We start from the raw sequence: 17459 nt of genomic DNA on the forward strand, positions 1-17459 counted from the left end.
ACCAATCAGATCACTGGAAGAAACAGACAGATTGATCATTTCTACGGGATCCTGACATGAACAAAAAATATTTTGTTTAAAATAAAAGGACCACAGTGTCAGAGAGAGAAGAAGATGGCTGTGTCCTTTTTAAGTTTAAAGTAAATTTAATAGTAAATTAGTTATTGAATATTTATCAGGGAGTAGTTTATTTTCTTTGGGCGTTTCTGAAGATTTCAGTTTTTCTTTTAAGACTTTTTAACTTTTTTAAAGTGTATCCGTTATTATTTATAACCATGAATCCAAATTGATTTAGTTTATTTTCTTATTCTAGACTTTGTTGAAAATGTCAGACGTTTTTAAAAAGGCCTCTAAAAGATGTGAAACCACCCAAACCATGTTACAGCACAGACTCCAAAGGTGAAACATGATTTAGTTTGTTTATAGACGATCTTTGAGAAAGTGAGTTCGGCTTCACAACAGACTGATGCTGCATTCACTGCTGCCGGAAATTTGGGCATTATGACATTTGTTTCAATAATCCCAGGTTATATCAAGAAAAGAGACTACAAAAACAAACAAACAAACAAAAACAATATGACTTTGTTTTGTTTCGTTTCTCTGTTTTTAATTATTTGTAAAAACTGGTAATTACTTATGTATGTTTCACAGAAAAAGTGTGTGATCAAACTGATCGCCACTATTTAATTCAAAGTAAAATAACACCACAGATAAAATACCTGTAGTTATTGTAAGATATCATATTATAACATAAAAAGTGATAAAAACATACACACATTTTATTCAAAAATACATAATAAAATCACATTTTCTTTTAATTGAAACAAACAGTCTAACAAGGTCAACTTTTATTTGTTTACAGTGGAAACTTTTTTTTAAAATACATTATTAATCTAAATATAAAAGGTACCTCTCCTTATTACCGATATATTTTTATTTATTTTATTTTGTTCCTCTGTTTGATTTTTAACTGTGTCATGTTGGATTATATATGTCTACAAATGGTAGCTGTAACTATATTTGCTTTCTTCTTTTTTCCAGACTAATTTGGGGAATTTAAATTAAAAATAATTCCTGTTTCATGTTCTAGTAAATCAGTAGTCATTTATTCTTCTGTTTTTATTTCTTTAAAAAAAGATAAATATGAATTGCGGTACTGAATATAAATAAATAAATTCCTGTATTGTAAGTACAGAAATGTTATAAAATAAATGATCAGTGGAAATACATTATACTCTTGCTGTGAGGCAACATTGCAACCGTGCACCACCGTGAAAGAAGGCGGATATCTACAACACTCTGCAACTCACACCAAAACTATCTAGACTGATAAATAGCTCTGCAGGTAACAGGAAAAATATATGTTTTTGATTTTAGGGTGAACTGACCCTTTAAATACAGTACTTGAGTAAATGTACTTAATTACATACCACCACTTTATGAGAGCGACTGGACTAATTACAGGACTTTAAAAACATAAATGTACACTGGGGCAGATTGAATCCAGAAGGAGGCAGTGATGCAACGTTAGGAAGCCCTTTACACCTCAACCAAGAAGTAATCCGAGCTTTTACAGCAGCACCTGAACGCAGCAGCAGCCAGTCAGTCTCAGTGAGGTTCTAAAAAAACTCCAAAGCAACTTCAGGCTGCTCCGAGGAAACACCACCGCGGGAACACCAAGCACCCTCTGTCACATTCAACCAAAGTCCCAACAAGAAGCGTTAAACTAAGACATTAAAGATGCCGGCTACAGAGAAGGACCTGGCCGACGACGCTCCCTGGAAGAAGATCCAGCAAAACACCTTCACCCGCTGGTGTAACGAGCACCTGAAGTGCGTCAACAAGCGGATCGCAGACCTGCAGCTGGACCTGGGCGACGGCCTGAGGCTCATCGCCCTGCTGGAGGTGCTGAGCCAGAAGAAGATGCACAGAAAGTACCATTCGAGGCCCAACTTCAGTCAGATGAAGCTGGAGAACGTGTCGGTGGCTCTGGAGTTCCTGGAAAACGAGAGCATAAAGCTGGTCTCCATCGGTGAGTAACGGCTCCATTCATTCGTCTGGAAGCTTCTCTGAGCCCCCAAAACCACCATCTGCCCCCCAGACTACTTTAAGTGTTTGTGAGAAGTCTACAAACACTTCAGGAGTCCTGGCAGTACTTTTATAACTTGTCCCAGTAAAGTTTCCCCCAGTTTTCCCAGTTTATAGCCCCAACACCGTTTTATATCCATCACAGTGCGGACTCCATTAGAAAATATGGCGTTTTAAAGTCTAATTGCTTTTTAATACTAATAGCCATAAAACACATTATTAAAAATGATGTCTCTTGAATCAGTTTCACCCACTCTTTAATTCGGCATACATATAATACACGAAGCGAAACCTATTTTTAAAAAATCTAAGGTTTTGTACGTGGTTCACGCTGTTGCTGTCGCCCACCTGGCTGCATTGAGCACGGTGGCACACGCTGGGAATCAAAAGGAAACTTAACGTCTTTTAAAGTTGATATATAATTGAATTAAACGCTGTTGAGTGTGTTATGTGATGTCAAAGTAAAGACTGATTTGTGACGCTTTTGAAATCCTTCACTTGTGTTTTAAAATGTTGGCTTTGCACTTTTGCCGGAGACCAAAGGTCAATCCGCAACTTTCTCGTTTGTGTGGAAGTTTCCTGGGGTTTCCCAGATTTATTCTCATAATATTAACCAAAGTCAGTCTAATTAAAGGTCCTATTGTGTTATATGAAATAATATTACTTAATTACACGTAAAAATGATATTTACTCCCATTTTAGTCAGTTTGAGTCCTTTGAGTTCCCTCTCACGTAGCACTCGCCAAATTGCGTTTAAAATTCTTGCATTTTAAGGTTACTTTGCCTATTTTTGGCATTCAGGTGTTGTCAATTGTATTGTTTGAATATCAATAGAATTGAAATGAACTCATCTTAAAATCGGCATACACATAATACAAAATTAAAGTTTTTTTTTTTTAACGAAAATCACAAGTTTTCCCAGTAAACCATGCTCCTGCTGCCTCCCAGCTTATTGGGACCGTGGGAACTGGAACCATATCATCTCTAATATTTCCTGTTTCATTAATAAAGTATGAGCTACAGATTGGATCCCACAGTAATTACTAATTAAATGTATCATGCAGTCAACAGCAGCTAAACTGACAGATATCCGAATGGAGTTTGGCACGTTGTGGGTGTAGCGTCTCCACATGACAACAGCAGAGTGTGTTTTAACGAGCAGGCTCCTGCAGAGAGAGGACACACCTGTGTTAATGAGCCTGGCCTCATGTGGAGAGGAGAAGTCTCCCCAATGAGAATATTTCACCCCAAAGTTCACAAATCCAAAACAAACTGCTGTTAATGAGAGTGAAGGTGATCGGCCTCCACCTGCTGCTCTGTTACTTCATATTGTCTTTAACAAGCTGCATGTTGTTGTGTCCCAACACACATGTGACTTTAATTAGTCGTTTGGCTTCCACCCAGGCTGCATGATACTGACAGTAATTACACTGCAATTTTCTGCTGCATATTTATAACAACATCCAGACAATCATTTGTTTTTAGCAAACAAGAAGCTCTTTTAATTAACAACTGAGTTTGAGTTTGATTTATATTGATCGGGCAAACAGTCCCAGGACAAGACAGAAAAGTGATTCATGCTTAGTTTTGTCCTACAGATCTTTTTTAAAAACTTGTTCCTCTTTCCATAATGATGTTGGTTTCTCTCCTGTCGTGATGTTATGTCGTCTTTGCTGGTGGTGAATTTTACAGACGTTGACGTCCTGTCACACAGATGTGAGATTTTTAAAAGTGCAGTCTTGTCTAAAAATATCTTACACAAAAACTCTGACGTTTCTGGTCGGATGTAGTTCTTTGTGCTGGAGGTCAAGTCACTTTGGTGCCCTTTTTATTTTATTATTTGTAAAACGTTTTGGGTATATTTTTCATTCAGTTGTTTTGGGCCTGTTTTGATGCTCAGAAGACAAATGAAAGATTGAAAGCAAAGTGGTGTGACAGCAGTTTAATGAAGGTGATTAAAACTCTGTGGTGTTTGTCAAGCAGTTTCTTGGATTTAACTGGAAGTCCATCGATCTCTTTCGCTGCTCGTCACGCAGAATGCTTGTAAGGACTTTTTTTAATTGGCCTTTACACACACGCACACAGTGTGATTACAGCCATCTTGCAGTTTTGTTGCGTCTCACACTGTGTGAGATAATCTGACAAAACCTTGGTCACAGTCTGGGTCAGACTGCACAATTATGAGCTTTGAGTCATGTCAGGTTGTGTGATGAATGTAAATAAATACTGTCACAAATATACACACAGACAAACGTGTAGTCTACAGTGTGTTTCTACGGGGACTTTAAACGCCTCATCAGTCTTTTCTGCATCATCTCATGCTGTGTTCAGGTGACTGGGTTTGTGGATGTGATGTTGAAGCTGCGGTCACTTTGTGAGATTTCAGTCCTAATACTCCGACACTATCAGGATGTTCACATCAGATATGTTTGGTCTCCAAAAGCTCTGAATCGTCCGTCAGTGGACAAGTCTCAAAGTGAGAATTATAAGACGTAAGAATAGAGTATGAAATAGACGTATGTAAATATAAAATAATGAATTAAATATAATGGAAATAAGGACATGCATTATGCTGTTTAACAACAAAGCAAAGTTTTCTTGTTGTGAGTATTGAATGTTTTCTCAGCTTGATCAGATATTTCTGATGACAATCCAGTTGCCAGAAAAAATGTTGGCACTGTATGTTTGCGCAAACCACGAACATGTAACATTTTCATGTTGTTATGTAGCAGATGCGTTGAAACATGTTGGGACCTGTGTTTCAGCAAAGCAGTGATTAATGCGTGGTTTAAGTTTAGGCACAAAGACCTTTCGGTTATGGTCAGGAAAAGGCTTTCAACAGGCTTTTTTGCACTTAAAACACCCAGTTTTGGGGCACAATCCCTGCTGGAAATGCAGCGATGTTTCTGTAAAAATCAATCTCTTTTTGTGTCGCTGTCCCCGCCAGAAAAACAGCAACAAGTCGCTACAGAACACCCATGTTTGGTGTCTAAATAAATCACAGTTTTGTTGTTTGTTGGTCTTGAACAGTGGTCGGTTTGGCAGACGTCTCACCGAGGTGACATCCATCCATCTCTTCCACCTTCTGATAACAAAGTCTGCTCGTATCCTATGTCACGTTAGAAACGTTGGTATGAAATGAACATTTGTAAGATATTCCTGGTTTGCAAAAAACGGACAATGTCAACATTTTTTCTGGAGACTGGGCTGCTGATGAAATTATAATTTTGTTAATCTGATACTGTAGTTACTCAAAGTTTTTGACTGGCTGTTTTGGACATTATTAAACACTTTCTACCACATGGTTTTGGAAAAAGATTTTTGTCGGCATATAACGTAATTAAAAAAGTATTCAGTATTGTGTGGAGCACGTTTTGCACTTTTAAACAGGTCAGCTTGATTTAAATTGTGATTTAAACAGCACAGTCGATGTAAAGTGTTTTCGGACATTCTGATAAGACTTTTAACCTCAGCTGTTTTCCTGAGAGTTAAGAGAAAACACAGAGCTGCGTTCATTTGTTCAGAGATGGGGTAGAAAAATATGTAGCTTGAATCTGCCTCTTGTAAACTTCAGCATTATTTCTGCGGTGTTCATACTCATACAAATTTTCAAGGACGCTGAGCTGCATCCATCCTTTCTACCCATAATCCCTTTTGTTTTGTTGTCTTGTTGGAGGACTGAGGTGTTATCAGGTGTCTCTTTGCTGCTGATGGATGCTGTTGAACTACATGAGGAGCAGAGTTAATTTGGGTCCTTTCATGGGATCTGTATGCACCTCAACACTTTGTCATATTCAGAATAATTACATTCAAAGTCAGACTAAAACAAAAACTGACACAGTGTGTCCTCTACGAGTCTAAACGAGTCTGTTTTCACAGCTGAACTGAGCTCATAGTTCTCAGTCCGCACCAGAGTTCACTTTAAATCCACTGCACTGTTTTTAGGTGCACCAAGACTGCTTTTCTGGATTCTATTGAAGTTTTCATACTTCATCAGATGTACTAAATTCTCTGGAAAAAATTCTGGTTCAGGTAAAAAAAGAAAATCGAGCTGCTCTAGTGTGAAACCGTCCTGAGACACTGAGGCCGGCTGGTGTTGTGTGATGGGAGTGAGCCGAGGTCGAGCTGAGTGTGTTCAGTGATGTAAAACTGTGGAGGTTTGATTTTCCACCATAGAAAGGAAATGACAGGGTGGGTGGGACTCACACACACACACACACACACACACACACACACACACACAGACTGAGGCAGCACTGGTCGTGTTTCAGCTTTCAGAGATGAACCAGCCTCTCAGACAGATCAGAAAACACAGATTTAGTGTTTTAGTTTGGAAAACTTTTAAGACATTTTTATGTATATTGTAGTTAATATTCATGAGAGCTAAAACAAGCATGTTGTCAATTAATTGTCAGTAGTCAGTAAATCAGATTTCTGACCTCCTCAAACACACACAGCGTCACCCTGACATATTTTGTGTCACAAGTCGATATTTTAAGGAGCAGTGTGCAGGATTTAGTGGCATCTAGAAGTGAGGATTGCAGACTGCAACCAGCTGAAACTACTCCTATGTGCTAAGTGTGAACTCCAGGTTTGGATTCCCTCAGTGTTCATTGTTCAGGAGGTTTTTACTGTCAGCTGAATTACCTGCAGAAGGCTCTTCCTCTCCAAAACAAACAGACCTGGTGATTCAAACTGGTAAAAACACTCAGTACGTTTACATGTGCAGTTGAGTCGAGCTGAACTAGGCCATTTAATTGGTTTATTGTCCTTGTCCCAGTATACAAGCTTGGGAGGGGCATCGATTTGTTGACTGAAGTATGTCCAACTCCGCTACGATAGGTGGCAGTATGCCCCCTTTCAGCTTGTTAGTATTGGACCTTTTTCCGGTTGACCTATTACGTCACAGACCAAACAATCGACAAATAAGTTAGCTACAGTTAGCTAGTGACAAACTGGTACCATGGTGGACAACTTAACAGCTCTGTGCATTTCGTCCATCCAAAAATTTCGCCATGTTGTTACTAGCTTCTTCTTCTGTTATGCATTTAAAGCGGACACTGTGGAGCATGTGCAGAGCGCCTCGGCCAGTTTGGGTCCCACTGACTACATTGCATTATCTGGGTCTGTTGGTCCGACTGAGAAATTCGATTTAGTACAGTTTCAGTCGGACTAACACGTGTACATGTATTTTAAAAGTCTGGTTTTAGTCGGACCAACACAATAAATCAATTTTCTCCAATGCGATGTAAACATACTGACTGAATAAAGCAGTTTCTAAATCTGTATTTTTCGGTCGCAGCTTGGTGCGAAAAACACTGCCATCACAGTGGCCAATGTGAAAAGTGAATGGCCCTATCTATAACCAGTGTTTGGTTTGTCTGATCTGGGCTACTGTAGAAACATGGCAGTGAACATGGTGGACATTGTGGATGAGGACCTGCTCCCCGTGTAGATATAAACGGCTCATTGTGAGTTACTATTTTCAGGTGATTATACTCAAAAGAAAGCATACTTAATATATTATATTCCAATTCTGCCATCATTTCCATTTAAATCTTGCACACTGGACCTTTAATTGATGGACCAAAACCTGGTAAATGATTGCAATGGTCCTTTAATCCATCACGTGGTGATGCACATACGTGTTACCAAAAGATTTTGCATAGCTATAAGGTATACACTGCTTGTGCAGGTTGGGAGACCTCTTCTTCCATGATCAAAAGATAGATTAATTTATGCTTTTGATGCTACTCGTCCTTTCACAAACTCTGAGTCTACTTTGCTTTCGCACCCCCTCTTTCACAGGCGGTGTCTGTCTGGTTGTTTGGTCTGCACCACAGCCTAAACGAACTGAACCAAACATAAACAAACCAAAGACTGAGCTGCTTATTACGGTGTGTCTCTCCGGGAAACCATATTAAATACAGATGATGTTTACCAGTTTCAGGAGGCTCATCTTGTCTTTATTACCTGCAGCAGGATCATTTGAGATATATGTAATGACTAAACCACACAACTGTATTGTGTATGTGAGAGCAGTCCTTATTGTGGACTCTTTATTGAGACACTTTGGTAATGTTGGAGAGTTAAAAAAGGTCGACATGATCACAGTAGATGAGAATCTGTGAAGCTGGACTCTGGTGTGGTTACACAGGTAACGTTAGTCTGTCAGATGCCTCACCTCCACAACAGGAGGAGTGAACCAGACCACCAGAGGGAAGGAGAGAGGAAGCGTGGGAAGGAGATGTTTGCTGTTGTCAGAGTGATGTAACTCAATGTCTCCTTCTCATTTAGTGTGTGTGTTTGTTAATGGTTAGCTGTGGTGTGGGGCCCCTCAGGGAGGCCCCTGGCTTTTGTCTGTATCACACACTGAGGCAGACTGAGGAATATCCTCAGTACACGTCATAATGTTTTTAAATTCTTTGAGCAGTTTGATGATTTCAGTTCCCTGTTTCTCTTCTGCCGTTCCTCGACGCACGATGCTTTCACTGTCTGCTGGGAGAATTTCATGACTAGAAGCTGCAGATTGTCGTCTGAAATGTTTATCCCTTGTGTTTTGTTAACATTGCCTTCACTGCGTCATTCTTGGCCCACTGAATTGTGTGTAGATATTTAAAATCTACAATTTTTTGACTGTAAAATATTTTATTTCCTTCTGATTTGATTTTTATAAAAAACAGTATTTCAAAAAAAGTGTTGAAGTGCTGCTGATCTTTTCTTTTGGCACAAACAGGGCACATTTAATTAAGCACACGCCAAATATCAATCATTAAAAAGCAAAAGCAGCATGTGTATACATTCAGTAGGCTATATCTTGAGTAGCTAGCTAGCTAACCCTACACTTTTCAGGGTTTGATTTTGGTTTTGGAACAGGGAAGAAACGTGTATCTTTTTCCAACCTCTCCAGGTAACAAGTATCATTAATACACGACGTGCCCCAGGCACAACATTTAGCTCCAAATCCACAAAACCAGCCTGAAAATGAAGGAAATCTGAAACGACTGCATTAGTCAATATAGCACAGCTGTGTTGTTGTCAGACCCTGGTCTGAGCTAGCCTCGCGTCACCAGGCTCTTCACATACGGCGAAGAGCCTGATTTCCATCCACTCTTCACCAAAGTAAAAGTGTTCACCAAAGTAAAACTTTAAATTCTGGCGCACCATCGATTTCCGTCTCCAGTTTCTCTACGTTGGAAAGTTGAATCTGAAAAGAAAGAAGAAAGAAGAATGAAGACTGTCGCCACGATCGATACATTTTAATCATTTAAACATGGACGTACAACAGTCTGTTTTAGAAGAGGTTCTTCAAGAAACTTGTCGGGTACATAAAATAACCTCTTTAAAGCCGCTACAGAAGCTTTACCTGACGAATTTAATTGACGGAAAGGTGCATCCATCGAATTCCGGATCCTGTCTCTCTCGCCCTGGTTCCGGTTGCTTACCAAAACGGCCACTAAACAGCCCCAGACTAGGTCTGAGCTGGGCCGATGCTACGTTATGATTGGCTAGTCTGCCTCGGGGCGGGACTTGGTGTCAATTCTCATAAAATTAGAGAAAGTCGAGTATCAAGCTGATAAAATGATGTGAAGTGTGTATTTCAGTGTTTTTTGAACTGTTAAAGGACCAAATGGAACATGAGGGTTCAATAAGGTTGGAAATCAGATCAGAGTCTTGTCATGTTTGAATAATCTGAGAGCAGAGTTTTAATCTGGTGCTGTTAGGTGTGTGCGCGTGTGCGTGTGCGTGTGTGTGTTTTGACTCCACCCTGCTTCGTTTCTACAGATTTTCAAGTGACTAAAACCTGCAAAACAATTGGAATGGTCCTTTAATGCATTTCAGAAGTCTTAAGTGGAAAATCAGAATCGTCCCAGTTCACTAAAAATACTAAATAAACTAAGTCAAATGTGGATTAAATAAAAATCTGCAGAAGCTGATGGAAATCGTCCCGGGATGAACTTAACTTTGTGTTTCTGTGTGTGTGTGTGTGTGTTTGTGTGTGTGTGTGTGTTAGCGGTGCTTGGCAGCTCCTCTTGGAGGAACCGTAATGACTGATGCTTTATCGCTCTGAGATTGCAAAACCTTGTGTGTTTTACCTGCCTGTGTGGACATTAGCCAATGTGCTGAGTGATGAGGTGTGTGTGTATATGTGTGTGTGTGTGTGTGTGTGTGTGTGTGTGTGTGTGTGTGTGTGTAAAAAGGGTGTTGGCCATCTGCTTGTGCAGACAGGTGTGTTGCGTCATGACTGAAGTGGAAAAGGGATTTCAGACTCTGTGTGTGCGCCTGTGTGTTGGCTGGTGCTGAAACCATTAGTCAATCAGAACATTGAGATTAGGCCAACAATTGTAGGCTTAGGTTGTTGTTTATTTTGCTTCTGTTGTTATTTACTCCCCCTTCCAAACAAAGAAATCTTCATTATAAAAAAATATATATAACTGAACTATTACATAAAGTCACTCAGTCTTTCAATGCACTACCTTTGAATTAGCACAAATTGAATCATACATATTTATGAAACAACCTTTACGATAACCTTCTTTCACATGAAGCATAAAATAACTGCTTTAAAAGCCTTTTGCTATATATAATGCAAGAAAATTTCAATTTATTTAGAACATCTGTGCACAAATAAAGGGTGCTCAAAGTGCAAAAAATATTAAAGTGATTGAAAAACAGCAGCATCAAGTTCTGTGGTGGAATCTTTGAACAGCTGGTCGGTCAAGGAAATCTCTTTTTCAACTTCATTAAGTTCTTGTACAAAGTTAACAAGTCAACACAAACTTAATGGTACAGATGTTCTAAATAAACTGACATTTTCTTGCATTGAACTCAGCCTGTGAAGCTTTTTTTCTGGCTGTCCAGCTCAGTTGTATTGGTGTGCGGGTATCTCCTCTGTTGTCCAGTGTACCAACGCACCCAAAATAAACTTTTTTGTTGCCCTAAGTAGGAACAGTTTCACAGCAGCCCTAAGATTATATGCAATATCATGATTCCCTCTCTAATATCTGTTTAATGTTGCTGTGAAATCATCAAAACATTTCTCCTTCAAACATCTTAAGCTTAAATTTTACAAGATTACATCAAACACATCATGAGAACGTTATAATATCACTTCATCTAGTGTTTTTTTTTTGTTTTTTTTTTGTTTTTTTTTTAGTGGAGAGAGTTTGAACACATCATGATGTAAATCAGTGCAGCCTCCGAGCTGTTAGATGCTAACAGTCTACATTAGCTTGCTCTCCTCTGGCCGAATTTAACATGGATTCGTTATTCATAGAGAAGCATTATCAGGGAAACAACACCCCCAGATGCTTCAGTAATGAGTTTACTGCATCCTTTTGTCCCGGCGGTGTCCCGAGAACGATCTCTGTTTGCCCCGTGCACATTTTCTATTGTCAGCAGGATGACAGGAAGAAATTAGTAGTGAAGCCATATTTTTTTAGCCTGCGCAAGATTGTGACACAACAGAAAGACATCAGCCACCGCCTTCAGTGAATGTCATCTTATTTGCAGATAGGCTGTTGGCAGTTGACAAGGCGAATATTGGCTGAACTTGTATTCAGCAGATAAGTCAGTGTATCCTTTGAAAAAGCTGTTGATAATCTGTGCCAACAAAAAATACCAACTAAGTTCATATTCTTTGTTAGACCAGTGGTTCTCAAACAGCATACTGAAGTGCCTTGATGCCAATTAATGTTTGCCGTAGGATTTTGTGATAACAACACACTATTATTGCAGTATTCAACTGGGCCTATACAAAGAGTTATGAATGACTTTTTAATTGACTGTATCAGTATGTTGGGTGCATCCATTTCCCAATAAAGAAGCAAACTCTACCTAAAAATGTAATTTAAATGAAACAGGCACCTATTTGTCGCAATTCCTGCTTGGGAAATTATAAGTGTGTGACACATCAAAAGCCCTGATTGAGTAGGACAATTGATCGCTTTATTGTATGGAGCGAATTAAAACAAAGCACCAGCGAAGACGACCTACCACTGGAAGAAAAAACTGTCAGTAGTCAGCATCAGGAAAGCTACATGTCTTATATTTTCTCTCTTATTGTCTTCTGTCGTGATAAGAGTCATAACACGTTATAGAAGCTGTTGTGCACAGATATAAATACTGTACAAGTGTGCCCTCAGATTTTGGCTTTCTCATTGGTGTGCCCTGGGGACAGAAAATTTGAAAACCACCATGTTAGACCATGAAGCTTAACGTGGTCCAACAAAACATGCAGAGAGCAAGTCCCAATACAACACGCTGCGAAACTGATGGAGGAAGACCCCGGCAAGAAACTAGGCCATTGTACATCTTTTGAATTTATTCTCTCCAAGTTCAAAGTTGCCTGAAAGGTATTTTAACCGCTATCCTACATCTGTGTGTGATGGGAACAGGCCAGACAGGATCTGTAGCTTTCGGGTGAGACCATAATCAGACTGTGTGACCTCATTCACAATGACACACACACACTCTCACACAGTTAACCTGCAGTACCCTCAGGCTGTGCTTTTGAAGAGTAACTTTACTTGACTTGTGGTTCCGCAAATTTTCACTGAAGCTTCAGTCTGTGTTTGAACCTGGAAGACGATCGTTCACCTGTAAACATATCTGTTACCTTTTAATATGCAGCAGTGACTCAGCCTGTGTCCATTTCATTAGGGGCTTTTTCTTTGGCTCTTTGTTGCTTTGAACACTCTGGTTAATAATGATGCTCTTTGACCTTCCAGGCTGCTATGGTTGTGTTCAGACCGACATCAGCACTGTGTGAACGTCCCAAAAAATGCTAAAAAAAAATAGTTTCCTGTTCTGCTCACATACCCCTATTTCAACAAAATTAGCGTGTGTACGTGGGTTTTATAAACATGGGTTAATCTGTTAGAAAAGGACTATGGACTCCTTTGCTAATGCCAGTAGACCTGAGCTTTGTACACGGCTCTACGTCACAAACAGGTTAGGAAACAATAGAAAGCAGAATGGAGGCCTATGAAAACGTTACATTGGTTTCTTCTTTTTGTATATCTCTTATTATTCAGTCTCTCTTTCAAATTTGGCGCAGACCAATTAAGATCAATGTTTGAGCACTGCTTGGGCAGAGACAGACATTTTGTGGCGCCACATCATTGCATCTCACCGGTAAGGGGCTAAAATTAGCAGATTCACCCAGGTGTCGCGTTTCCATCAATGCCATCAGAGCCAGAGCTGATAAATACCTGTGACTACCGCAGAGTCATTTGACCCAGGTGTGAATGCCAGTTGTAACCTTTCCCATTACATTTAAAAGCCAGATATTAGCTGGTGTTTGCGGGTTTTTTGTGCAGTGGAAAATAGCTAATCTCCGTCATTTTTTACTGTGACCCTGTTTATTGTGGAGACGGAGGATGAGATGATTGTCCCTGTAATAACTCTCCAGAGTTGTAAAATCCTGCCTGATAGTTTTATAAACCTCTGTGTGGGCGTCTTACAAACCTTCAGACTTATGGATCTGTTAGTGGCACTGAAATCCCCTTGATCATATTCATTTTCACCATTACCTCAAGCAACACATCAACATCACCGCAGCCCCAACAGTTTTCATAGTAGATAAATCTCTCAAGTCATTGCTTTGTAAAAATGTTGATTATAGCCACCCACGTTTTCCATACCACTACATCACCATTACCACATAATGATTGTCTATTTTTGGAGCTGCATGGCCCACTCTAACTCTCTGACACTGGCTTTGTTCCTGTAGAAACCATTCTCATGCGAGTCGCGCAAAATGTAACAGCTACAGCAGCTTGGAAAATGGCAAATATGGAGCATTGAATTGGATTAAATTATCATTTATCAGACCACAAATGAAACAAAAATTAGCTAGCTAGCAAACCCTGCAGTCCCTCAGCCAGCCAGGGAAATATGGGAGTGAAAGTTTTCAGATCAATACATGGGACTAAATGTCGAGATATATTCTGACCATTATTATTTAGTTTCTCTCAAGTCCCCCAACTGAAGCGTTCCTGTAATGTCAGTCACTATTTATCATCGTATCACGGCGGCCAATACCCAATCTGCACTTTCAAAATCTCTCTCTCTGACACATTAACTAACTGCACACACACTTATACACACTTTCACTCTCTCTTTCGGTCACTCCGTCGCCATGGTGCTGTGTGTGTCATTTTTCGGCCAGCTTGGCTCGTTGAACTCTGACAGCTGATGGATGTTTGGTTTCAGTCTTAACAGGCTCATGCACTGTGTTTGTGTGTGTGTGTGTGTGTGTGTGTGTGTGCGTGTGCGTGCGTGAGTGCGCGTGCACGTGTGCGCGGTTTAAAAGTTCAGGCTTCACTGCTTATTCCTGAAACTCAACTTTCAGTTTTCATTTTTGCATCATGATGTTAATTTTTTGTTGTGTACTTGTTTTTTTTCATTGCCATCTTGGATTTTCTCACTCTTTCCCCCACAGACACACTGGTGGTGTTGTTGTTCAAGATGAACTTTTATTTTGGTGGTTTATGTGCTGATGAAAGAGGAACTATCTGTCAGCTCAGGTGTCAATTGTAAAGCAGCATTCAGTCATATTAGTCATATTCATGTTTTAATGTTTCCAACATACTCAACCACAAGATAAAGTTTATATAGACTTGGACATTTTCCAGTCTGTACAGTGAATGCACCACGCTGACAGGCTTTTCAATGCTTTTGCACCTATAAAGAACAAATGAAAGAATAGCACATTGAGAAAATTAAAAAAAAACAAAAAAAAAAACAGAAAATATAAAAACATGTTTAGGGTTGGTTTCCCAATACTTCCAGTCACAGCATCTCAAAAAGTCCCATGGTCATTGAAAATAGTCTTTTAGTAGTGCGATAACCGTGGCTGGAGGCATTTTCTTCAGGTTGTTTGTCTGTAGGTACATACTTGCGTCCATCCGTCCCGTTCTCTTGAGCGTGATATCTCAAGAATGTCTTGAGGGGATTTCTTCTAACATCCAGTCAGAGTCAGCAACAAACTGGCTAGATTTTAGTGGTCAAAGGTCACTGTGACCTCACAAAACATGTTTTTGGCCACAACTTAAGAATTTCTATGCCAATTATCACAGAATTTTACACAAATGTCTAATAGGTTAAAATGATGAAGTGATGACATTTTAGGTCCAAAAGGTCAAAGATCAACTTTACTGTGACATCATAACGTGTCGCCAGATACTGAACTGGTGACAGTAGTCTTGGTTTTCCAATGCTTCAAGTATGCATGCAGCAACATCCATATTTGAAGCATGGTCAACTGTCATGGCTACATAAGACTCTGGACAGACATGGATGTTATGGATGTGTCACTGCATTTTGACTGGTTCATGAAAGCACTCAACAGCGAGGTGGTAATTCTAGTGTGAGTCAAACGTTTGAAAAATGTAAAACGCATACTTGAAAGTCTTATTTTAAGAGATTCGATGTTTTACACTTTGATGTGACCAAACGCAGCTGTGACTGTTTCAGAAAGGAAGCGGGGACACTTGGGAGACTTTCCAAAAATTGTACGTCAGGCCTCATGAAGCCATTCAGTGCATTCCACTCCACTGTGATTGTTACTGTGATCATAGACCTTGGTACATTGTTTCATAGGGTCTTGGAATTTGTTTACCACATGTTTTTGTGGGCTGTTGTAGCCTTGTTCCTCAAGTAGCCTCCTTCATTACAAGCATCTGGGTCTTTTGCCCCCTTCAGCTCGTCTCACCTCTGGCGACTTGGAGCTCCTAAATATCTCAGACTCAGCAGTTTTCCATTTTGTTGGAAAGAAGTTTGGTTGACACACTTATTCTATTTAGATAATCTACAGACAAGGACCCTCATGTCTGTTTACGGATTATAACAGGAGAGAAATATCCTTAAGACGTAAAGACAAAAACAGAGGAAACTGGAGCTGCACCAAACCAGATACCAGACACTGACTGGGCAACATTGTTTTTCACTTTTGTCACAGTAAAGAACAGTAAGTATCAAGACAACAAGACAGCCAGAGGTGTAGGGGCTGAACCACTTCCCCATCCCTTGCCATCCTCAAAGCTGTGCCGCTAACAAGGCTAAAAATACAATTTTAAGAGTGCGTCACTGTTTTCCAGAGATTTCAAGTGAAGTGAAGCAAAACCTTAAACAAAACAATAATATTGCAGTGAACTGAATTGCAGAGACGAGTGCAAATCCACCGTGAAGTTCATGAATTGTTTTTATTTCCTTTGGAAATTGGAGCCACGAAGACTCTAATGTGCTCGTACATGCAAACGTCTCCCTCGTCCATAAGTCATAGCTGGCAGGACTGTTTGAATTGGCCATGTTCTCAGTCACTCACACAGAAACCTCACAGCTCCTCTTACTCCCGCAGTAACTTGTTTGTTTTGTTCCCTCTTTCCTTTCTTCAGTTCTTCGGTTTCACTCCTCCAGGAGTAAAAAAAATAACATCGGAGCTGCTGTCATATTTTAGATCTGCGACCTTTGCTCTCTGGTTTTCACTGCATACGTTGCTACTGAGGCTCAACCGAACTGTGTCAGCTGGAAGATGAAGATGAATGGTCCAGATTCCCGGCTTCTGCTCCCTGTTTACTGCTCCTGTCCAGATGATCAATATTTACAACCACGATAATAACTGTAACCAGATCATTAATCACAGCCACATCAATAATCGCAACCAGATCACGGCTCACGGCGCCCGCAGTAATCTCAAAACCAGAAAAAGTATAACTTGATAAAGACGTCTGGAGAAGTTTTGCAATTTGTTTCGGGTGTTTGGACTCTCCGCCATGAAGGATGGTTGTGGAGGAATTAAGGAAGCGTGACTTGTGGTGCTGGAACAAAAAACACATTTTTGGGGAGGAAGAACAAAACCTCTTTTATGTTACAGTTTACACTGTAAGAAATAGAGCTGGAGTCAAGACACTCCATAAAACCATCTGTGCAGAAAACACCAACACATTACCTCCATCCTCCATCCATGAGATGTTTCCTGCAGAATCCCAAACATTAAACCAAACTATCAAAGGGATCCTGTAAACTGGAGTTAACTGTGGAAATTAGGTTATGTTGGACATGTAAACATTGAAAACTTTTAAATTACTTGTTTACTCACAGTCCTAAAGCAAACATCATGAAGAGGGCTGAACAAATGGTAGTTTCCATGTTGAAAGAGTGCAGTTTTCACATTGCATTATTAACAATTAGAAGACTGAGGAAGCTTGAAAACATGTTTACTGGCATGTTTAGTCGGAAACCTTCATGTTCTCTGCTGGTGTAGAGTTGTGGAGTTGTAGAGGCTGTTGTTGTTTTTCACCATTCTGTGCTCCTATTTCAATTGTTTCTTTAAAGATATGCTTGATGTTACTAAACACGGGACTCTC

General features: G+C 39.8%; 1 protein-coding gene across 2 annotated transcripts in view; it reads left to right on the top strand.

Moving 5' to 3' along the window:
- Window positions 1–1623: 1623 nt before the first annotated feature.
- Window positions 1624–17459, top strand: part of flnba (filamin B a) — an 85744-nt gene continuing 69908 nt past the window's right edge. For both annotated transcript variants that reach the window (XM_033625594.2, XM_033625595.2), the window contains exon 1: window positions 1624–2032. In XM_033625594.2, the coding sequence (XP_033481485.2) occupies window positions 1741–2032 (292 nt within the window). In that variant the 5' untranslated portion in view covers window positions 1624–1740. The remainder of the gene's footprint in view (window positions 2033–17459) is intronic.

The sequence above is a fragment of the Epinephelus lanceolatus genome, chromosome 1 (assembly GCF_041903045.1).
Source record: "Epinephelus lanceolatus isolate andai-2023 chromosome 1, ASM4190304v1, whole genome shotgun sequence".
Taxonomy (NCBI): domain Eukaryota; kingdom Metazoa; phylum Chordata; class Actinopteri; order Perciformes; family Serranidae; genus Epinephelus; species Epinephelus lanceolatus.